The 23,612-nt window shown below is 40.4% G+C and overlaps 2 protein-coding genes across 8 annotated transcripts in view; one reads left to right on the forward strand and one right to left on the reverse strand.

The window, feature by feature from the left end:
* Positions 1 to 20,776, forward strand: part of LOC121639718 (type II inositol 3,4-bisphosphate 4-phosphatase-like) — a 34,767-nt gene extending 13,991 nt beyond the window's left edge. For 2 of the 6 annotated variants that reach the window (XM_041985169.1, XM_041985170.1), the window contains exons 14-26: positions 572 to 679; positions 755 to 863; positions 3,048 to 3,213; positions 3,284 to 3,493; positions 3,578 to 3,716; positions 3,938 to 4,137; positions 4,606 to 4,729; positions 4,948 to 5,074; positions 5,149 to 5,289; positions 5,711 to 5,808; positions 5,916 to 6,013; positions 7,299 to 7,453; positions 7,660 to 10,178. In XM_041985169.1, coding sequence (XP_041841103.1) covers positions 572 to 679; positions 755 to 863; positions 3,048 to 3,213; positions 3,284 to 3,493; positions 3,578 to 3,716; positions 3,938 to 4,137; positions 4,606 to 4,729; positions 4,948 to 5,074; positions 5,149 to 5,289; positions 5,711 to 5,808; positions 5,916 to 6,013; positions 7,299 to 7,453; positions 7,660 to 7,897 — 1,913 coding nt within the window. In that variant the 3' untranslated portion in view covers positions 7,898 to 10,178. Of the gene's footprint in view, positions 1 to 571; positions 680 to 754; positions 864 to 3,047; positions 3,214 to 3,283; positions 3,494 to 3,577; positions 3,717 to 3,937; positions 4,138 to 4,605; positions 4,730 to 4,947; positions 5,075 to 5,148; positions 5,290 to 5,710; positions 5,809 to 5,915; positions 6,014 to 7,298; positions 7,454 to 7,659; positions 10,180 to 12,440; positions 12,753 to 20,472 lie in introns of those variants that run through there. The other 4 variants (XM_041985173.1, XM_041985175.1, XM_041985172.1 and 1 more) reach the window with 3 other exon arrangements.
* LOC121639734 (tripartite motif-containing protein 16-like) lies at positions 17,541 to 23,492 on the reverse strand. 2 transcript variants are annotated; one of them, XM_041985198.1, is made up of 2 exons: positions 22,015 to 23,492; positions 17,541 to 18,260 (listed from the first exon to the last, which is right to left on the reverse strand). In XM_041985198.1, the coding sequence occupies exons 1-2, from the start codon at positions 23,293 to 23,295 to the stop codon at positions 17,865 to 17,867; spliced, it is 1,677 nt and encodes a 558-aa protein (XP_041841132.1). In that variant the 5' UTR covers positions 23,296 to 23,492; the 3' UTR covers positions 17,541 to 17,864. The 2 variants fall into 2 exon arrangements, with proteins under 2 accessions (XP_041841132.1, XP_041841133.1); XM_041985199.1 differs by lacking the exon at positions 17,541 to 18,260 and having other exon boundaries at positions 20,954 to 23,485.
* Between the last annotated feature and the right edge of the window lie 120 nt (positions 23,493 to 23,612).

Here is a 23,612-nt window from a genome sequence, read left to right on the forward strand (position 1 = left end):
ACATGAAACATTTTTATTCCACTTTCTAGAAACAGCAGCAGAAGAAGAAACAGTTATTTCCAATATAAGCAAACACGGCTGCTTGCGTGTATTTATTGTCATCTTACTGATTTCAGTTTTCTATCTTAATTTTAAAATTTCCAGGAATATATTTATACATACCAACCAGCTCTGTTTTTTTTAACTTTGAGTAACACGAAAAGTAAAATTCAAGCTGTGATGTAAAGTTTACATTAAGTTTAATACTTTAATACAGGCTTAATACTTGGCTCCTGATAACATGATGCTCCTCATCATGGTGTCGACGTCCATCCATCAGCCAGAAATCCAGGCTGCTGTCGGTCCTCTTTAATGTCCTTTAACCTTCATCTAAAAGGGGAGTAAAACAGAGATGTCAGTAAAAGATTAAATGTACAATTAATTGGGTCCTTAATGCTGGAAAACTGCAGCACTTAAACTAGTTAGAAACATGATAAAACTAGTTAAAACCAGTTAAAAAGAACACCAGTTGTACACATTTTCCACAACATGTAGCAGGTTCTCAGGTGTTTTTTAAATGTTCTCCTAACAGCCTCGTCCTGCTTTAAGTCGAGCAGCACCAAGTCCGACAGACACCTTCAGTTTGTTCCCACCAACCTGCACTCGCAGAGGATGGAGGTCACCAGTCCGAACAGCACAGGTAACACCCAGAAGCTCCTCCTCCTCCATCTTTTCACCTGCAGTCTCTAATCCTTTCTTCCGTGTGCTTCTCCAGGTGTGTGGTATGAGGTCATCACATTCGGCGCTCCGGCCGATCATCACCACGCCTTCAAACATGGAGGACTGAAGAGACTTCTCAGCAAACACTTGCACCGCAGGAACAGGTGACCTCCTCACCTCCACTTTCCAGATATTTCACACAGTTTCCGCTCCTCTTTGTTTTTTTTTAAATCCTCTCTCCATTCATCCTTCATCTATCTCTGTAAAGTGTTGGCTGATGTCGGTTAATGTGTGTCAGGATCTGATCTGTCAGGATTAGAGGCGCTGCATTGTAGATTAGGACACAAATAATTTGAGTTAATGGAATTGTTTGGCTCCATTGGGGTCATCAGTCTGCTTGTGGAACAGCATGAAGCTTTTACACAAAAGTTTTAGAGTTATGGTCTTTTTTTCTCTCCATCTGTTGTTGTGAAGTAAATGGATCTAAGCAGACATTTCACAACTTCTTCATGTGTTTAAGTTTACTGGTAGCGCTCTGAAGTTTTTCATGTCCTTTTACTCAGAGATTCCTAACCATGAGAACGAAAGAGCAGAGAGATTACTATTATTCATAAGAAACTTAATTGCAATACAGCTTCCCACCACTTGGTGGCAGTAATGTGTCAGTCAGTAGTTTAAAAAGCTCCAATAAGCAGAAGACACCCAGCTAGCTGCTAGCTTTTAGCAATATTATGGAAAAAACCGAAAACATAAAGATGGGTGGTCCCAAACCAATTTTAACTTCTTGATGATAGACTGTATATAAAAGATGGACGGTGCCTCCGTGACATCACCCGTAGGTTTCTGAAGAGCTGAATTAAAGCTTATTGGGCAGTTCCCACCGTTGCCATCTTGGTAGCGTCATGCATGTCGTCATTCCCTCAAAATCCAAAAATGGGCAAAGAGGTGGAGCTGAGCGGGGGACTGTGAAGGTCGGGGTGGATGATTGACACCCATTAAACTCCGAGTTGCCTGTAGCTAAGAGCTAACCAAGCTAACTCGGCGCTAACGGTAGCTAACCAGCTAACGGAGGTAGCGGGCTAAAGCTACGGCGCGCTGTTAGCTGGCCAAAAACCGCAGTTGTGCTGCACTATCCCTTATTACCGCAGATATTGGATACCTGCCAATTAAAAGGACACGCTCCTAATTATGCTGAATTTCAAGATTAAATAACATCCAAACAGATGAGTTAGAAAAAAATTCACCCCCCTAACAGTTGTCATGAAGGTAAACTTGACCTATTAATCCTAAAATGTTTTTTGTTCCAGGCTTCAAATATGTTTATTTCTGCTGTGAGGTTGGTCCTTTTAACATGGGAGTCTAAGGGGATTTGCTCTGTTTTGGAGCCCCTAGCAGATGAGGGGTGAACTGCAATTTTTTGCACTTCTGCATAGGCTTCACATTTTACCGGCGGAGGGTGCCGCTTGTTGTTGATGAGAGCCTCCTGTACAGGAGGCAGCATAAGATACAAGCAGAACAGAAGATGTTTGTAGACACCAGGAAGCAGCCATGCTAACATGTAGCATAACAACATGATGGGGAGAAACCCAGCTAAAAGACTCCAAGAAGCGCTGGCATCCAAACCAAACACAGTTCAAACTCCAAATGATTATATGGGAATGTAAGAAAAACATAAGAATATCACTGTCCACTTAGCTTCTGCTAATTTCTCTACTTCAAGCAAACCACACAAACCAGATGTCACATGAAAGCAGACAAAACTGTGGGAGCTAGCAGCCAAAAAATAGAAATCATGTTTTACTTCAGATTTTTTGTGGTGAAAAGTTTGATTCCAGCTCTAAAAAACTTACGTGTTCTCCTATGACTCTGCCTTTGTATGAAATAAATCATGAAGGTCCTGAGCTACAGATGCAGAATTAACAATAGAAATGTACTAACATAAAAAGGTTTCTTTTTACTTAAATAACTAAACTTTCTATTTTTTTTGTTTATTTGAATCTTTTATTTTAAATTTATTTATTTTATTACTGCATCATTTTATCAGTCAGCTTTCCTTTTTTCCCTTTAGTTTTGTGTTAATAATCCTGACTTGACCTTGTAAATGAGTTCTTTTTTGTTAGCCTAGTATGCACATGATGAATAAATATATTTGTGATGCTCTCATTGTATTTTGCCATGATTTGACAAGGTTTTATCTGTTAAACTGTAAGTGGATTCTGTTTAGTTACTGAATACAAATTAAACCAATACAGTGTTATTATCTGAATGAGCCCTGGGCCACTTTGTATTGGAAAAGTTGGGCCCTAAGTTAATAAAAGTTAAGAGCTTTGACCCATCTCTGTCTCCAGCTCTGTGTCTTATACTCGGGATGAGAGCTGCAGAGCCAGGGAGCTGCTGGCCAGCATGGCCCAGCTACAGCCTCTGATCTTCGGGCTCGCTGAGGAGCTTCTCTCCGTCTCCCTGGAGCTGAACGCCGCCCGGCTGCAGGAGGTCCTAGATAACCTGAAGCTACAGGTGAGGAGGGAGAAAAAACTCTGGTTTTATTATTAACACAATAATGTGACGCATCCTTTCTGCCACTTAGACGGAGCTCTTTGTTCACGCTCTGAAAGACGAGCTGGTTAAAAATGCCCTGCTGGCGATCCACGACCAGGTCGCTTCGCGCTGCAACAGCAGCCATGTCCACAGCAACGGGTTGCTATGTGAGACCTCTTCAGATGGGCAGGACGGACTGCCGTCACTCAGGCTGCAGGATCATGGCCGGCGCCACACGGAGTACGACGAGGATGAGTGGGCAAGTTGGAGTGTGTGTCAGCTCAGCTCACTTTGAGTGTGTTCATGTGTTATATGTTGTATGTTTGTGTGTGTGTGTGTGTAGGACATGGTGTGGATAAATGTTGCCAAAAGCCTCAACTGTATCATCGCCATGGTCGACCGGCTGCAGGGCCGAGAGCGCAGTCTGTCAAAGAGCTCGTCACCAGGGGAATCCAGAGGAGAAGCAACACCTCTGAACACTGGTGGGATGTTATTTCAAGTTTCAGATGCATATGTGCTGTCAGACCAGCTTCACTGGGTTTTGAAAGTTTGCTGTTTACACATCTGTCATCACTGAGTGCAACGCTTCTGTTCAAAGTCTCAAAATCAGTGAAATCTTGTTTTGAGTAACATTTATTTGCTTCCTGGCTGACATCCATCAAATGAACAGAGCTTTTCCTCCCTCTTCCTTCTTTCTCTCCAGTCTCTCCTTCCTCCTTCTCAGCCTCCTGGCAGGAACAGCTGCTGCCTCTCGTCGTCACTCTCAGGGATTGTGTTCGTGAGGCGGTGACGAAGGCTCGAGCTGCTATGACCTTTGTTGTCCTGCAGGGGGCGGTGACTGCGACTGTCGCTCAGGGGTCTGCTCAGATGGTCCAGAGACGCCACGCCGTCTTCAGCCAGGCGGTGAGAAGGATTGTTTTTAAATTAGGATTTAAGTCTTAAGTTAAGTCTATATTATCTGTGGGTTTTTTTAATGATATGAAATAATATATGTTTCGTTCCACTTTTTATTTTTTTTATTTGATCTTATTTAGTTTCTTTTTTATTAATCTATTCATTCATTCATTCATTCATTCATTCATTCATTTAATTTAATTGAATTTAATTTTCATTTTTTATCAGTAATAATTTATTTTAATCTTTTATTTTATTTTAAATTTTATTTATTTATTTATCGTCTTTTCTTTTATTTATTTGACATTTTCTTTAATACATTTCTTTTCATATTTTTTTAAAATTTTATCTTTGGTTTTTAGTTTTTTTTTTTATTTTTTATTTTAGTTTAGCTCAGTTTTTAGCATTTTGTTTTATGTTATTTTTGGTAAGGAGAGTTCCTGGTGTACTATAATATTGACGCTCTCTGTCTTTCAGTTGCCAGCAGTTGTTTGTGGCTTCATGCTGAAACTGTACGGAGGTCTGGAGGATCCTGATTTCCTGCAGCAGCTTCCTACCGTAGGGATCCTGGCTCAGTTTGAAGGCCTGCTGAGCACCTATGGTACACATACAAACACAACAGTTACTAATGAACAACGATAAAACATTAAATTTTGTTTTTACTGACAGTAAAGGGAAACAGCTGAGAAATGGTTTGTTTTTGGCATTAAACTAAATTCAGTACAGCTGTCTTTACTGACTAATTCAGCAGTATTAATTCCAGCTTTGAACTGTGTTCCTCTAAAACGCTGTCAGAAACATCCGTGGTGTGTTTCTCAGGTGATGAGGTGGGGATGCTGGAGGACATGGAGGTGGGCGTGGCTGATCTCAGCAGGGTGGCGTTCACCGTCACACAGGCCAGAACGGAGCAACCGGACGACCTGCTGCCGACACTCAGTGGAGCATGGTGGGAACACACGTTGTAAACACGCATGCCCAGGAAGTGTAGCGTCCTCACCCTGTTTGTTCCCCTCTGAACAGGGGCAGTTTCATTGTAGAGGTGCCGTTGCCCCTGGCAACCTTCAGTTCTTTGCCACAGGAACTAAAAGATGGTTGCTTGATTCGAGTTGAGCCGGTTTTGTTTAACATTGGGATCAACCAACATCAGAGTCTGGCTGAGAGGTAAAGAAACACACACACAATAATTCATAATAAATAAAAAAAATAGTGAGTTTCTATATACAAGACCTTTAAAATTATTTACAAGCATCAGAAGTGTTTAAGTGTTTGTTTTACGTTGTGGGATAAGATGGTGCCATCCAGAGGGCATGAGATGAAACTCTAGTGACAGAGCATGATCAGGTTGATCAACGATGCATCTAGTCTCCTGATTTACTCCACCATGAACTCCTCTGTGTACCAGAGGATCATCGGTTATAAACATGCTGCTGTCCCTTTAAGGGTTGAGTTTCTACCATCAAATTTAAGATGGACCAATGCTTATAATAACGTTTGAAAATTTTATTTTGTTAAATATAACGTAAACTTTAAGATGTAGCCTCTGTAAGCTGTTGATGTTGCAGTAGTTTCTTTTTATTTTCAGGTTTGGAGACAGTTCCCTGCAGGAGAGAGTGAATCATCAGAGCTGCGAGCGCCTTAAAGCTTATTGTAACACACTGAGGGACACGCTGCCTCATATGGGTAAGCCTGTCGTGTTTCTGAGAGAACTGGGATCATCCTGAGCCAGCTGATTTCTCAGTTTTATATGATGAGGATCTGAACTGAAGCAGCTTTTCTCTCTGTCTCAGCTGGTATCCAGTCGCTGGCAGACTTGTTGTCGTCTCTGGACCGTAGTGTGGAGTCCAGGAAGAGGAAGAACGTGGAGCTGCTGTGGATTGCAGCAATGGTAGGTTGCTCTGAAAACAGCTGTTTCACCATGTCGACTCATATATACTCAGTAACTGTATCGTCTGGCTGTGTGACGGCTTTTCTCTTTATTTCTGAAGTAAAGACGTTCCTCTGTAGCAGGATTAGTTTTCATTAACTGAGAACTTTCAGGGTATTCTGTCTGTAAACATATAAACAATCTGGAAATCATATTTTTTATCAAATGCAGCTCCTGCACTGGAAAATCTGCACATAGATTTAAAAACAGGGTTGATTTAGTTATTGATGAATTATTAGAATAAGACCTTTTGGCCCACTTCAAATATAAAATGTCTTCTTTTATTCGTCCACTTCGCAGAGTACATCTCTTTTCATTTCTAATATTTAAGTATCTGCACAGAGCAGATAATCATCTGGTCCTTAGCAGAGCTTAAAAAGAGGTAAATACAGCCTCAGGTGGAGGTTGACCACAGTCATTGCCACTGCTCTGTAGGATTTAAAGTTGGTTGGCCCCCGGATGCCCTCCTGGTTCCGGGTCCAAGCATTTGCCTGGTATGTGTGTTGCCAAGCGGCGCCTCTGCCTCCACCACCGTTTGTGTTTGGTTATGTGGTCTGGTGTGTTTTTCTCAGGAAATTGTTCCAGAAGTCTCGTAGTTTTATCAGATTCAGTTTGCAAACCTAAGCTTTGCTGCTGTTTTCAGAGAGAAGCATTTTTCTCCTGCAACTCTTCCAAACAAGCCTTACTTCGGTCTGTCATGAACTTTAACATTGAACATGCTAACTGGGGTTTATAGAGTCTGAGATGTAGCGCTTATGTTTTTACAGTTTTGCAATCATTGCTGATGGTGCTGATGTCTTTCCTCCTTGACACACATCAGAAACCTCCAGACAAACAAGCTGCTGCCTTTATAGAGGCGATAATGCTGGATGTTACTTCATTCCTGTGCAAGCAGTGAGAATGGACTTATTATGCAACATTTTAGCACTTTACCTCATTTAAAATAAATAAAAGAATAAATAACAATTAATAAAAACTTTGAAAGTGTAAGTAAGTAAAAGATATGTCTTTTTAAGAAGTGTCCCCTGCATAAACTAAATACAAAAACATTTCTTTTCATAATATATGAAAAAATAAACATCATTAGAAATGACCTGACGAGTGTCCATCTTCTCCGCTGTGAGGCAGGTTTGATGTCTGTTGTGAAGTGATGCTGGACACAGATGAAAACTGACGCTGGATGACTTGGAAATAAATCTCTGATGTGTGTGTGTGTGTGTGTGTGTGTGTGCTGTCCTGCGTGCAGGTGTGCCGTAAGGTGAACGGCGTGCGGCTGACGAGCTGTAAGAGTGCGAAGGACCGCACGGCGATGTCGGTGACGCTGGAACAATGTGCAATACTTCGGGAGCGACACTCACTCGGTCAGCAACACTTCAGCACGGCGCTGGACTGCATGAGGAGGTGTGTGTGTGTGTTTATCCCTAAAGGAAAACATGTCTCCTTCCTATTGTCCTCTTTTCTTTCCTTTTTCCCTACTTTGCTTTCCTTTGTCCCTTCTTAATTTATGGTTTAATCTCTTTTTCTTTATTAATTTCTTTTTCCTTATTTTTCTTTGTCTTTATTTCTCCTCCATCTCACATCACACACAAACACTCCCCCTCCTCCAGATCCCGTCTGTCCTGGGGTCAGATGCTGGGCTGTTATGCCCACTCAGGGTTCACTGTCTCTGGGTTAGGTCCAGACCAGGGCCCCTCAGGTCTGCAGAGCTCCTGGCTCCCTCAGAGTTTGGCCCCCAAAGCTCCCAGACGGCACCTTTACCCGGTGGCCTTCCTCCTGGTGACCTCTCATCTCCTGGTTGTTTGGCTCATCCTCAGCCTGGTGATACTGCTGGCCAAATACCAGTAGACCAGCAAAGACTGGGAGCACTGGACGGCACGGACGATAACAAAATCAGTTTGAATCTCATTGCTTACGTCAGGTTTGTGGTCAGACTCAGAAAGTCACTGACGAAGATGATGAAGAGAAGCTGGATTTCTGCAAGAAAAATCAGAATGAATTAGCTCAGATTCGTCTGAAATGACACCAAAGAGTAAAATCCACCACATGGACATGTTGGTGTAGACGCTGATTTTAATTTTTCTCTCAGTCAGACTGAAAATGGAGGATCCAGTAGCTCATGGAACAATCAGGTTTATTGTAAAAGCTGCAAAAAGCCTGCAGTTTTTTATGTGACTGCATCTCTGCAGCAGAGTTAATGTGGCCCCCAAAAAACAGTAGATATAAATGAAGAGAAATACAAGCTTAAATAAACCTTTAATTCAAAAGCATCTAACTCTCTACTGTCTTGTTCTCATTGTGGACACGATGGTCCGTAGTGGGATAAACAACCCAAGCCTCCACCAATCAGTCTGTTCAGTCACTTTGCTTCTTCATGTCACCACCGATGATCTGAAATGAAGGAGTTTCACACAAAATATTCTATATTTATGTGTAATATATTTATTTATTCTATTTAAAGCTTTATTTAGAATAAACTGTGCACATTGATAAACATCTGAATGTAAATGTCCCAGGAACATTTAGCATCTGTGTTTCATCGACCGAATGTTAAAAAGGTCAGAAAATCCAGAAATTAAAAGGTCACATGAAACATAAATAAAACATATAATCAGATCTTACAGTAGTAGAAAAGAATAACTATAAAGACATAAAACATGGGTAAGAATACTGAACTAGTCTATCAGTGCTGAGCAGCCGTTTCTTCAGACTGGATTTAAATACTTTTAATTCACTATTTCTCTGACACTGGCTGCAGCTTTAATGGAAAAAGCAGTTTGTCCATGTTTCCTTCTTCACTGTGAAAAGTTCACCTTAATAAACTGTCCAAGAACAGAAGGAGCAGGACCATCCAGGATTTTATACACCAGACAGCAGTTTGTATGTTTGTCCCAACAGCTTGTCGGGAGAAGACGGGGGTTGTGATGTCTGGGTTTTCTGTCGAGGTTGGTTTATACAGACAATAAAGAGAAGTGGTACTGGCCTTAGACCATGTTGTCAAACACTGTGGGATATGATAGTTTTGGTCGTAAACCATCTTTTAGTCTGAAAGCTATGCAATCTTTTGTACATGAGGCCCCTGGAGACTTGTTTGAAACCAGAATAAAATATTCTGCAGAGCTTATAGACTTATTAACACAGTTTCTGATTTGTGAAACTATTTATGAAAAAGAAAGAGGAAAAAAAAATAAACAACTTTTTAATGTTTTTTTTTCTTTTTTCATGGACATCTACCACATCCAGATAGAGTACTATCGCCATCTACTGACCGTTCCTGGTATTACTGTGTTAAATAGGAGCTGGAATCTGTATACGTTGTTATAACAGATAAGTTACTATAAAACAAAGCAGTCTGTAATTTCTAAAAGGGAAATCATTCTCAATAATAACTTTTTTGTGTTCAAGTTGATTTTTTTTATTTTTCTCATCCCTAAACACACCCCACCCTCCCTCTACAATTCCCCAAACTCCACTCAGCCCACGACAAGATCACAACCCTCCACCTACACTAAGTGATGGAGCTAATCACCAGGGACCAGAGGGAGTGAAAATCATCTGATTGTTTGGGGAGGCAGACATTGTTTCAATACTGATGTGATCTAGTAAGAGGTTCCTTAACTTAACTAACAGATTATTTCTGGTTTTCCAGTTCACAAGGATAGTTTTCTTTGCAATGCATAAGACTTTGAAAATAATATGTATAGAGTTAATTGGTAATATCCCCCAAGTCACCTAGCAGGTACAGTTTGGGATTTGCAGGAATATTGCATTTAAGCCATGTTGACATGTCTTCACATATGTGAAGCCAGAACCTGCAGGACAGGTGTGCAGGACCACAAGGCATGAAAATAGTTGTCAGTTGTGTTGTCAGTGCAGTATGAGCAGATGTTTGATTGTGACAGACCCATCCTGAACATCCTTTGTTTTGTATAATGAGTTCTATGAAGAATTTGTAATTATATTAGTGGCATATTTGAATTCTTAGATAAGTTAAGTTTAAGTGCTACTGATTCCATATTGTAAAGTGAGTGTCAAATGACAAGACATTTCCTTTTCTGTTAAATGTTCTGTTTTTTCCTTTATTTTTACATTGTGTGAAGTTAATCATCTTTTTGTTTTGAAGGATACTAAGAAACAGTGATTAAAGTTGGGTAGGTCCAATCCACTTCTGTCTTTAGTCTGTTGTAAAGTTTTTAGACTGATACATGATGGCTTGTTTTTCCATGGAAATTTAGATATATAAGTCCAGTGACTTAAACCAGTTGGAGGATGGTTTAGTGGGTATCATTGAAAACAGGTAGTTGAAAACCGTCATTTTAATGGTGGCAACCCTCCCCATGAGTGATATGGGTAAGCGCCTCCACCGTGAGAGATCATCCTCTATTGTTTTTAGTACCTAGACATAATTTAGCTTTGTTCTAATAACCTGGGGGACATGTTTATGCCTAAATATCTAATGTTTCCAGACTGTATTGTAGTATTGGGTTTGTTTTATTAGTCACAGTTAAAGGACATAACAATAGTTTTAGACCAGTTAACAGAGTATTAAGATATTGATAAAAATTTGTTAATAAGTGTTAATGGCCGGGGGAGAGATGTTGGTGAGTTCTGGAGGGAAAGTAATACATCATCAGCATAAAGACTTATCTTGTGTTCTATATTTTTGGCATGGATTCCTTTAATCTCTTTAATTTGTCTTATGGCAGCAGCTAGGGGTTCAATAAAAATAGCAAAGAGTGATGGAGAAAGCGGGCAGCCCTGTCTGGTTCCTCTCTGCAAACAGAAGCTTGGAGATGTTTGATCATTGGTCTTCACACATGCATTTGGGTTGTTATATAATATTTTTATCCAATCTATGAAAGATGACCCAAACCCGAATTTGTTTAATGTTGCAAATAAAAATTTCCAGTTTACTCGGTCAAACTCTTTTTCTGCGTCTAAAGAAATGACTGGATTCCAGATTATGTAGAGTAGAATAATCTATTATGTTAATTAATCTACACATGTTAGTAGAGGAATGTTTGGTCAGGATGTATTATTAGAGGGGTTATTTTTGCTATCCTTCTGGCCAGAGCTTTGCTAATTATTTCAAGATCTATGTTTCTCAATGTAATTGAATGATAACTGGATGGAATTGTGGGGTCTTTTCCTGGTTTTAATAGTAGAGTAATATTAGCTAAGTTCATAATCAAAGGTATTTTTGTTTTTCCTTTATTTCTAATATCATATTGTAGAAAGTAGGTGCCAGCGTTGTCCAGAATTCTTTGTAGAATTTTGCTGGACAACCATCTGGACCTGGAGGTTTATTGTTGGGCATATGCTGGAGAGCTTCACCGACTGAAAGAGGTGAATCCTCATGTTTATTCTCATGTTTTAATTTTGGAAGATTGGTGTTACTTGATGTTGATTCCAACTGTTTCTCTTTACACTAGAAAACTACCAAAAAGTCAATAAAATGTTTAACATTAAATTTCTCAGAAGAGCAAAACATTCACCATGTTCAACAACAATGAAATCATTGAGTTCTTCTGGTTGTGTACAGCTGTGGTTCTCTAATGGAGTACTATGGAGTACTGCAGGAGCTACTGGAGATCAATAAAACAGAATCAAAAGATCTGGGACTGAAGCCAGGCTGGCTGATCTATTCACTGCCCTGGATGTTTCTGGCTGTTTAAGCAGCCAAACACATGGTATATAATATAACCTAAGAGGAGCTGTCTTTTACAAAATTCAGGATTAAGTAGATAAATATCATGAAAAGATTAAACGTAAATCCAGAGGAGGGAAATTTGCCAGAGGCAGCATGTTTAATTGTGTAAAATGTTTAGTTTAGTTTCATTCGGTGAAGCTTGAACTTTATTTTTTAGATTTTTTTTGTCTACTTATCATTTATGCTTCAAATGAAGACAAACTTTTTCCTAAATCTTAGTATTATTCACAATAACGTGGCCTAAATAACCATTAATGTGTATGTGTAATGATCAGAAGACAGTCCTTAACATGTATAAAAATGAGCTGCTGAGAGCAACGCTGTAAAAATTGGAGTGAACCTAATTTTTTTGCTGGTGCTCTCAAATTAAAAAGTTAGGCGCACTAGTACAACCAATGCAAAAAGTTAGTCTGGAGCCCTGGATGGTGATCTCTTCATGCTGCTCTGACACTCTGCTGCCACCAAGTGGACAGATTTAACTTTGCAGCTTTGATGTCAGATATCTGAAGACGAGCTGGAAGTGAGGTCTGGAGCAACTTTTACAAAGATGGGAACATTTAAAAAGTTCAGATTCTTGTAAATGATTAGTATTTGTCTCCTCAGAATGAAAGTGGGTCATAATGAGTCACCTGACTGCTGATCTGTGTGCATGTGTATTTGTGTGATGCTGCATGTGTGCAGGGATGGCTGCAGGATGGAGAACGTGCAGAAGAACGTGGGCAGCAGAAAGTTTGCCTTCAGCAGCGTCCAGCTCCTCACCTTCCCCAAACTCTACAGACCTCCAGACGGCAGCTACGGATAGACTCACCACTGTTTCTGCACATGTTTTATATCAGAGGATTGTGTGTTTTTCATGTGTGTGTGTGTTGTCTTGTAAATGTGAGTAGATGTTTCTGATGATGAGGAGCCTCTGTGCTGTTGATTGTGGCTTCAGATGTTTGAATTACAAACATGTTTCTGCAATAAATGAAGACTTGGACACCAAACAGTCCTCCTGACGTCAGTCATTGAAGCACCATGCAGGTAGAAAATCATCTGAAACTTCACACTTTCTAAGCAGTTGTTGACACGAGACCCCTCTACAAACCAGGTCCTCTACAAACCAGGACCTCTACAAACCAGGTCCTCTACAAACCAGGTCCTCTACAAACCAGGACCTCTACAAACCAGGACCTCTACAAACCAGGGTCTCTACATTAGTTCTACTACAGGTGAATCCTCCTCATTTAGAAACTAAGAAAATATGTTGAAAGTCAAATTTCAGGATCATTTCCCTCCTGTGGAAGAAGTTAAAAAGCTGATTGTTTCCATCATGTAAACCAGCCTGCAGGCCTCTTCTTTCCAGTTTGGGCTCATTGCTGCAGATCTCCAACGTTTCCTCCACCTGCTGATCAGAGGAAGAATCTTCTCCACAGTGACTGAGCTGCTACAGGTCCACTGGTTTTAGGAAGAATCTACAAAATCAAGACGAAATGACTGTTGCACCACATAACCTGGAGGCTTTAGTTTCTCGGAGGCCACATTTCACCCAACTGATGGTCCAGCAGAGCTTCAAGGAAGCAGGTGAGGAAAGTTCGTAGAGATTAAAGATGATTTAGTGTCATCAGAACATACAAAAACACATGAAAACAAAGAGTCTGCAGAGAATTTAAAAATATTTTATTTTCCTTTTTGATGCATTGGACTTTTCAGTTGTAATGTTTGTTGAACAAGTTTTGTGTTTATTACAAGAGAAGAAATAACAGGTATTTTCAAGATATTTAGTTTGTAAAGCTAAGAAAATGCTGATTTTGAGTTTTCTAATCGAGATGTTCATAACCTTAATTGAGTATTGAATTTGCATAGTGTTAACTTAAGGGCACAAAAGGTAAAATCTTTTTTTTTTTTTTTTTTTTTTTTTTGCATAATAATCTTGTTGGTTCATTACAAATTAATACTTGCATCAACTGCTAGTTTATATCAAAGTTTTGCAATATTAGGATTGGTGTTATTACTTTTTTGCATATAGCATTTTTTCATTTGCATACAAGGCACGTGCTAAAGGAGAGGATGTAGATCATTCTGGTAAACGATGGGGGTTTATGCTACACGTGGACCATGACCATGGATGTATTATAGAACTGGATAACGGACTGAACAATGGCGGCACGCCGATTTTTCCCAGTGGCCACTCGTGGTACTGCAACAAAAAATCCCATGGGGCCCAAAAAGCATTTTTCCCATAGGCCACAATGGTAAAAGACACGGCTGTAAAACTGTTGACAGGACGTCTTCAGCTTTAAACACAGCTAATTACTAATCTTTCTATTCAATATTTTTAATTCATGGACATTTAATCCGTCAATTATTTTTCAAAAGGCCATAAAAGCCACAGAAAAGTCTCTATTTCTCCGGTGACGTCACGGCTGTGCACATGCACTGCCGAAGCGCGGTCATGCTGTGTCGGGAGCGAGGAGGACGGCTGTTGACTTCAATATGATGGGAAAGCTGTTCGTAAAAGTTAAGTTAAAGTTAAGTTTCTTTTTTCTGATATCGAGTAACTTAATACATTTGTATTCTTAATGTTTGATATTACATGCATGATAGTTCCTGTTTTTAAACGTATTGTGACCTAAATCCTAATTAGCTCTAGGTTGTAGTTACGACCACCTGTTTAAACCACCTGATAGTGCGTTTTAATGGTTTATTTTATGTAAAGAGAGATTCAGCCCATGAATAGATCGGGGAAAGTGAGGGTGGCTTTTTTTTTTATTTGTTAATTTCTTATATTTTGGTTCACATTAGTTCACTTTTTGTTAAGTAGTTTAATCACACTGTTCACCCAGAGGGCAATAGAATTTTTTTAATTAAAATATTTTGTCTTATGAGCTGCTATTCTATTTTCGTTAGTTCAAATAAAATATGAATAACAGTCTTGACGCATCGCTGTCAGTGATATTTTGTTATACATATACAGTTAAATATTTTGGGAGTGTTGAGCCATTTCATGACAGCGACACAATGTCGCCAAGTTAGGTAAAATAGCCTACAAAACCATTTTCAATCCCTAACGGAAATCACGATACATAAAATACATAACTACATAATAAATATAGAATGGTGATAACCCAAGTGGCCTAGTTTTCCTTAACATAGTCCTCAGTTTAAACAAAGTTTTTTTTTTCTTTGTCAATTAAAAAACTGCAGCATTTAACAAAGTGGAATCCGGCAAAACACAAGAAAGGAACATTTTAAGAGACGCAATTGATCATCTTGGTGTCATCCAGGGAATAGCAGAAAAATAAAGAGAATATGCATGGGTAGCACAATGAAATAATGCATTAACAAGGACTTCTAACATTTATTACAAAAGACGTGCCTGAAATTATTCATGAATAAAGGTAGGAATTGTAAGTCATCGTGAAAATTTGACACGGGATTATACAAATATACAATATAGACTGACTTATATTGGGCTATTACGAATCCCATATAGAAATTCATCAGATTAAAACAAACCATCATTTTAACAATTACTACACAACTTTTTCCACGTATATTATATCATTACTTTACATCGAGGTCCGATCGTGTGCCGTAGAAAATCATCATCTGAGTTTGTACAGCTCTCATACTGCAGATTAATGTCGTGACCGCGCGTCGCTGGATCAGGTCACTGGGCTGCGCATTGCTCGTTCACAGTGACGTGAAGCATGATGGGAGGTGACACTACTGCGCATGCTCTATGGGCCCAATATGCGGAAGTAACCCGGAAGCCTGAGAACTTTTTCGGCGTATGCGCTGGGTGAGCAACTTCCATAGAAATGAATGGGCCGCCATTTTCAGTCCGTTATCCAGTTCTATAATACATCCATGACCATGACAGATGCCGTACTTGTAAGAAGTGCTCATGCTCTTTAGTCTCATTGCCTCGTGTCTTATGTACAGTTAGCCGATGTGGCTATGTAAGTCAGCTGCAGCCAGTTCCAAAATAAACTATTAAAATATAGTATGTTCTCCTCTATCATTTTAGCATCGTGGACCAGATTGGAACCTCAGGTGGGCTGGTTTTGGCCCTCGGGTCATATGTTTTAAACTCCTGATATAGATCCTGGTTGCAGCAGATGAATGACCTTCCTGGTTCTGGTTCTGTTGGAGATTTCTTCCTGTTTAAATGGAGTTCTTCCTCTCCACTGATACCCCCGGCCAATGAAAAGAAATGTAACTTAAAACCAGTTTACTGTCATTTGGTGCCAATGAAAACAAGTTTTCACTCTGTAGAAGCTGAAACAGACTTTTTTCATTTAAAACATGTTCATTTATTTATTTCATTTGAACTTAAAATGAATTATGAACATAAAAAATGAATAATAAACTGGGTTTTATTCTCTTTCATTGCAGGATCAATAAAATACTTTAAATACTGATGATGTCATTCTGGTTGTACTTGATAATAACTGAACGTGATGATATAAAAACACATAAAAACAAAGACTTTACAATGAATTTAAAAATATTTTATTTTTCTTTTACACCAAAACATTGTTCATGAAAACAAATGTACCGTTCTTCTCACACGTTTGATTCCTAATTTACAGAACAGCTTCTGTCCAATTGCCACCAACATTTCCTGACATCACGTCATCATTTATACAGAAAGAATCATTTCATTAATCCAGAAACATGTTAAAACAAGAAAATTGATCAATACAGAAAACATCAACGTGGACCAAACAATGAGCAGATAAGTCTGGATAGATTGAAGATTAAAGAAACTAAAAAAGAAAACATCTAAAAGTTAACTGTAAAACTGTATCCAGACACAAGCCTGATTTTTTTTTAAATAAAACAACGAGAAAATAAGTTGAATTAAAGCCGCAAGCGGCATCCATCGGGTCCGAGCGTCCTGGACCCCGCCACCCGATGTTGCCATGACAACAGGTGGTGTAATGCGTTAAGGACCCAACGTGTATGAATCCTGTCAAGTTTGGTGCTGTTCCCATGTGTTCCTATGGAGATATGAGCAAACCGTGTTTCATGGCGAGAAGGCGTTTTTCCGTCGGTTGCCACGGCAACACGCTTTTTCCTATTAGAAAGATTTGAGGAGCGCTTGGTCCCCAACTTGTCAGGAAGCTTCCCACCAAGTTTGGAGTCAGTCGCACGAATCCCCTCAGACTAGTTCGTTCAAATGGCAGTGAAATCCAAGATGGCGGGCACCACGTTGCCATGGCAACAGGTGTTCGATTGACTTTTTTGCTCGACTCGGGGTGTTACACGTACTGTGAGCTTTGGGGCAGATTCCATGTATTTCTATGGAGATATGAGCAAACCGTGTTTCATGGCGAGAAGGCGTTTTTCCGTCGGTTGCCACGGTAACACGCTTTCTGCTATTAGAAAGATTTGAGGAGCGTTTGGTCCCCAACTTGTCAGGAAGCTTCCCACCAAATTTGGAGTCAATCGCACGAATCCCCTCAGATTAGTTTGTTCAAATACGATGTGTGTAAAGTGCAAAAAGTGGCGAAAAAATGGCCGCACACGCCAAAATGGCGGGCGCTCCGTTTCCATGGCAACAGGTGTACGATTGACTTTTTTGCTCGACTCGGGGTGTTACACGTGTGTGCAGAGTTTCGTCTTCCTACGTCGAAGTAGACGTTCGGGACCCCATTTATTTGGGGATTTTATTTTTTTCTAGGTGGCGCTGTTGAGCCATTTTTGCATTGAAGTGTATGCGGACCTTACAATATTCCGATTTTCGCCGGGCTTGACGTCTGTGCCAAGTTTCACAACTTTTCATGGGTGTTTAGGGGGTGATATTTAGACTCAAAATGCTTAGAAGAAGGAGGAGGAGGAGAATAATAAACATTTGGAAAATAATAGGGTCCTTCCATACTTCGTATGGCTCGGACCCTAATAAGAACATTTTAGGGTGGCTCAAGAGCCCCTCAAAAGGCCCAATGATGCCCATGGAGTGAATTATTTATATACTGAAGGTGAAAAATAAAACATCAGAAGCTCCAGATGACAGAGAAATTACAGATAATATGCATTAACAAAACAAATGTGGGTTTTAAAAACCAGGTAAGGTGGACACAGTTGGCCAGTATAGAGCAGAGGGTTGGAACACTTCTATTTCAGTTTAATGAACTCAGGAACAGATTCATACCTAGGAAATGACACTCCAGCACAGAGCGGTTGAGTGAATGTGGTCTGGACTCTGTGGAGGAGAGTCATGGTTTTAGAGACGCTGTAGAAAGACAGAATACCTGCTCTGTGGTCCAGAGACACTCCTATTCTGGAGGAAGGAGGACCCGAGACTGGAGTTTCTACACTGTTGTGATAAAATATATAATTGGTTGCGTCACAATATAATGACCACGATTTGATATTGAATCCAAATGAACATTCAAATGAGTTTCCTCCTGCTCTCCTGATGTTCTTGTAGGCGACTGCTACACAAACTCCTCTTCCTCTCCACTCCACCTCCCAGTAACAACGTCCAGTCAGACTCTCTCTGCTCAGGACCTGATTCCAATGAGTGAATCTGTCTGGATGATCGTAAGAACTAAATTTTTTTTGTAAAACTTTAAAAGATAACAGATTTGTGTTTTCTAGTGTGATTTTTGTTGAGTATTTTAGGAATCCAGCTCTGCTCTTTGGTTCTGGTTCTGGTTCTGGTTCAGGAAGTAAAACATCTACTTCAGTGACTGCCAGTGAGATGTTTGTCCATTTCTCTGTCAGGATGTCCTGTAGTTTATCTCTGGTCTCTGACACAGCTGCTGTCACATCCTCAAAGTATCTGAGAGGACGAATATTGATGCTGGATGAGTGTGTAGACTCACTGAGTGCTGACAGTGAGGGGTAGTTGTGTAGAAACTGGTTGTGATCCTCTGTGTGTGAGAGCTGCTCCAGCTCGCCGTCTTTCCTCTTCAGCTCAGTGATCTCCTGCTCCAGCTTCTCCTGAAGCTCTTTGACTCGACTCACTTCAGTTTCCTGCTGGGATCTGATCTGCTGCTTCACATCAGAGCTTCTTTTCTGGATGAGACGGATCAGCTCAGTGAAGATCTTCTCACTGTCCTCCACTGCTTTATCAGCGGAGCCATTGATGACCTCCACCTCCTGTTGAAGCAGCTTCACATCTTTCTCTCCGTCCTGGATTCTCTGCTGGATTTGTTGTCGACTCGCCTCCAGCTCCTTCTGCTTCTCAGCTCTTTCTGCTGCAGCTGGAACTGTTTCATGACCTTTATGTTCATCCATTAAGCAGAGATAACAGATACTCTGCTGATCAGTACGACAGAAAATCTTCATCACCTCATCATGACGAGAACAGATGAGCTGCTGGAGATTCTTGGAGGGGTCCACCAGCTTGTGTTTCTTTAACTGAACTATGTCATAATGAGGTTGGAGGTGTTTCTCACAGTAAGAAACCAGACAGACCAGACAGGACTTGATGGCTTTCAGCTTCCTCCCAGTACAGACATCACAGGCCACATCTTCAGGTCCAGCATAGCAGTGATCAGCTGGAGCAGCTTGGAGTCCAGTCTTCTTCAGCTCCTCCACTAACTCTGCTAACAGGATGTTTTTCTCCAGGACAGGCCTCGGTATGAACGTTTTCCTGCACTGAGGACAGCTGTGGATTCCCTTCTGATCCGCTTCATCCCAGTGGGTTTTAATACAGTTCATACAGTAGCTGTGTCCACAGGGAATAGTCACCGGATCCTTCAGTAGATCCAGACAGATGCAACAAGAAATGGTGTCTTGATTCAGCTGAACTCCTCTCTGTGCCATTTTGGCTCTCAGTAACAACGAATGTGTTAGTTTCACTTCCTTTCAGCGGAAACTAGACTGACATCCGATGATAATTTGAGGTAGCCAATCATCTCTTCCACTTCAGGACTTGTTGTTTATAGTCATGATCAAACTGGTAGATCTGAAGGTGGGAAGGGAAATAAGTGAACAAACTGAAGCTGCTTTGTTTCACAACAGGAAGATAATAGAGATTTTGTCAGACTTTAGTTCCAGGAAGAGACACAGTTTGAAGCAGAAAATGTTCATTTAACCCACATTTTTCTTTTATTAAGAGGGGACCACATTATTATTATTATTTTTATTTTCAATGCAAATTCATATTAACATATTTGAGTTCAGTGATTCTCTGAGGTCATGAGGTCTGTGTGACAGGAACCTGCTAAAGAAAATGTGCAGCTCATGATGAAATGGATATGAAGCAACAGGATGAATATGAAGCTTTGCAACTAAACTAACAGCTTTTCATGTTTCTGTGGAAATGAACACACAGTGTGTGTCAAGAGTGAGACAAAACAGCTTCTTCTAAACTAGGCTGCTTGTGTGAAGATGGGTCAGGTGGTTATTTGGTCCTTCATTGTGTCCCAGAACACGTCTGTGTTCACATTTTAGTAGAATGTGGTCTCAAGAGTCTCAGATCACCTCCAACAAGTTGACCATGTTTACTAAAATGTGATGATCTCTTCATGCTGTTCTGACACTCTGCTGCCACCAAGTGGACAGATTTAACTTTGCAGCTTTGATGTCAGATATCTGAAGACGAGCTGGAAGTGAGGTCTGGAGCAACTTTTACAAAGATGGGAACATTTAAAAAGTTCAGATTCTTGTAAATGATTAGTATTTGTCTCCTCAGAATGAAAGTGGGTCATAATGAGTCACCTGACTGCTGATCTATGTGCATGTGTATTTGTGTGATGCTGCATGTGTGCAGGGACGGCTGCAGGATGGAGAACGTGCAGAAGAACGTGGGCAGCAGGAAGTTTGCCTTCAGCAGCGTCCAGCTCCTCACCTTCCCCAAACTCTACAGACCTCCAGACGGCAGCTACGGATAGACTCACCACTGTTTCTGCACATGTTTTATAACAGAAGATTGTGTGTTTTCCCATGTGTGTGTGTGTTGTCTTGTAAATGTGAATAATGAGATGTTTCTGATGATGAGGAGCCTCTGTGCTGTTGATTGTGGCTGCAGATGTTTGAATTACAAACATGTTTCTGCAATAAATGAAGACTTGGACACCAAACAGTCCTCCTGACGTCAGTCATTGAAGCACCATGCAGGTAGAAAATCATCTGAAACTTCACACTTTCTTTCAAGGAAGCAGGTGAGGAACGTTCATAGAGATTAAAGATGATTTAGTGTCATCAGAACATGAGAATACATAAACACGTAAAAACAAAGAGTCTGCAGAGAATTTAATATTTTATTTTCCTTTTTCACCAAAACATTGTGCATGAAAACAAATGTACCGTTCTTCTTATATGTTTGATTCCCACTCTTCAAATTTACAGAACAGCTTCTGTCCAAAATTCATGAATCAGTAGATTCAAGTTTAAAGAAAACAACAAATTTTAACTATAAAAACGTAACCATACAATCATGTTTATATTTGATAAAAAGAATAAAATATGCAGAATAAGAACTAAACTGAGGATAAATCCCAAAACCATCATCTTTTTCATCTTTATTGATCATGCAAATCATCAGTTTGTCACATTAATCAGTAAAATAATGATTGATGTCCTGATTGATGATGATCATGATCATTACTGTTTACATCACCTCATCTGTACATCCATTAGAACAACAACAACATTTGCTCTGACTAATTAAATGAAAATGGAATTAGTTTAGGTGAATAAAATGCTCATGAGCAGTGATAGCCTCCATGGCTGAACAGACACAGGAAGGAGCTCCACCCAAACAAACCCAAACATCAACAAAACAACAAACAAGAAGATGTCAGAGAACCACCCAGAAAGTGTGATTGACAGCTGAAGAAATGACTCAACAATGATGGAGATAAATAAACTGGAAACTAAAATACACATTTTAACCATCTGAGCCTTTAATGACTTTTGTTTATTTTGGTTTTATGAACTCAGCAGAGTCTCCAGTGTAGATGAAACTAACTCCAGCATAGAGCGGCTGAGTGAATGTGGTCTGGACTCTGTGGAGGACAGTCATGGTTTCAGAGACGCTGTAGAAAGACAGAATACCTGCTCTGTGGTCCAGATACACTCCTATTCTGGAGGAAGGAGGACCTGAGACTGGAGTTTGCACTTTGTTGTTCCAAAATTTGTAACCATTTATGTCCCAATGTAATGTCCAGGATTTGTCATTGAATCCAAATGCACATTCATCTGAATCTCCTGATCTGCTGGTGTTCTTGTAGGCGACTGCTACATCAACTCCTTCTCCTCTCCACTCCACCTCCCAGTAACAATGTCCAGTCAGACTCTCTCTGCTCAGGACCTGATTCCAATCAGTGAATCTGTCTGGATGATTAGAATAAAACTGTTGTTGTTTCATTACTGTTGCTTTTCTGTTTCCCTCAGATAATAACAGATATGTGTTTGCTGTGTTTGGATCCAGTGTGATTTCATGTGAATATTGTAGGAAGTCATCTCTGCTCTTTGGTTCTGGTTCAGACAGTAAAACATCCACATCAGTGACTGCCAGTGAGATGTTTGTCCATTTATCTGTCAGGATGTCCTGTAGTTTATCTCTGGCCTCTGACACAGCTGCTGTCACATCCTCAAAGTATCTGAGAGGACGAATATTGATGCTGGATGAGTGTGTAGACTCACTGAGTGCTGACAGTGAGGGGTAGTTGTGTAGAAACTGGGTGTGATCCTCTGTGTGTGAGAGCTGCTCCAGCTCGCCGTCTTTCCTCTTCAGCTCAGTGATCTCCTGCTCCAGCTTCTCCTGAAGCTCTTTGACTCGACTCACTTCAGTTTCCTGCTGGGATCTGATCTGCTGCTTCACATCAGAGCTTCTTTTCTGGATGAGACGGATCAGCTCAGTGAAGATCTTCTCACTGTCCTCCACTGTTTTATCAGCAGAGCCATTGATGGCCTCCACCTCCTGTTGAAGCAGCTTCACATCTTTCTCTCCGTCCTGGATTCTCTGCTGGATTTGTTGTCGACTCACCTCCAGCTCCTTCTGCTTCTCAGCTCTTTCTGCTGCAGCTGAGACTGTTTCATGACCTTTATGTTCATCCATTAAGCAGAGATAACAGATACTCTGCTGATCAGTACGACAGAAAATCTTCATCACCTCATCATGACGAGAACAGACGAGCTGCTGGAGTTTAGTGGAAGCCTCAACTAGTTTATGTTTTTTAAAAGTAGAAGATTCATAATGAGGTTGGAGATGTTTCTCACAGTAAGAGGCTCGACATACCAGACAGGACTTGATGGCTTTCAGCTTCCTCCCAGTGCAAAAATCACAGGCCACATCTTCAGGTCCAGCATAGCAGTGATCAGCTGGAGCAGCTTGGAGTCCAGTCTTCTTCAGCTCCTCCACTAACTCTGCTAACAGGATGTTTTTCTCCAGGACAGGACTGGGTTTGAACGTTTTCCTGCACTGAGGACAGCTGTGGATTCCCTTCTGATCCTCTTCATCCCAGTGGGTTTTAATACAGTTCATACAGTAGCTGTGTCCACAGGGAATAGTCACCGGATCCTTCAGTAGATCCAGACAGATGGAACAAGAGATTTTTTCTGAATAAAGCTGAACTCCTTTCTGCGCCATTTCAGCATTCAGACACAATGACTGTGTCAATTTCACTTCCTTACAAGTGAAAGTAGCTGCAGATCTGATCTAAACAACATGTGTTTCGTCTCTTCCACTTCAGCACATGCTGGTCACACCCATCTTCAGACTTGTAGATCTGAAGGGGCGGGAACCAGGAAATAAGTGAACAGAGAGGAGTTGCTGTGTTTTACATCAGGAAAGGGGAGGAGGAGTTATCAGGTTTCATTTACAGTAGAGTAACGTAGAGATGATCATAATTTTTTTTCGTTTTCATGAAACCAAATACATCATTAGTATAAAATTTATGAACTTTA

Source organism: Melanotaenia boesemani, chromosome 5 (genome assembly GCF_017639745.1).
Source record: "Melanotaenia boesemani isolate fMelBoe1 chromosome 5, fMelBoe1.pri, whole genome shotgun sequence".
In the NCBI taxonomy this organism is placed as follows: domain Eukaryota; kingdom Metazoa; phylum Chordata; class Actinopteri; order Atheriniformes; family Melanotaeniidae; genus Melanotaenia; species Melanotaenia boesemani.

Bases quoted from the DNA above. Each gene is read 5' to 3' on its own strand.
- LOC121639734 (XM_041985198.1), bottom strand. From the start codon at position 23,295: ATGGCGCAGAAAGGAGTTCAGCTTTATTCAGAAAAAATCTCTTGTTCC. The intron at 18,261-22,014 runs GTCCTGAGCAGA...CATTGGAATCAG, and splicing joins GATTCACTGATTGGAATCAG to GTCCTGAGCAGAGAGAGTCT.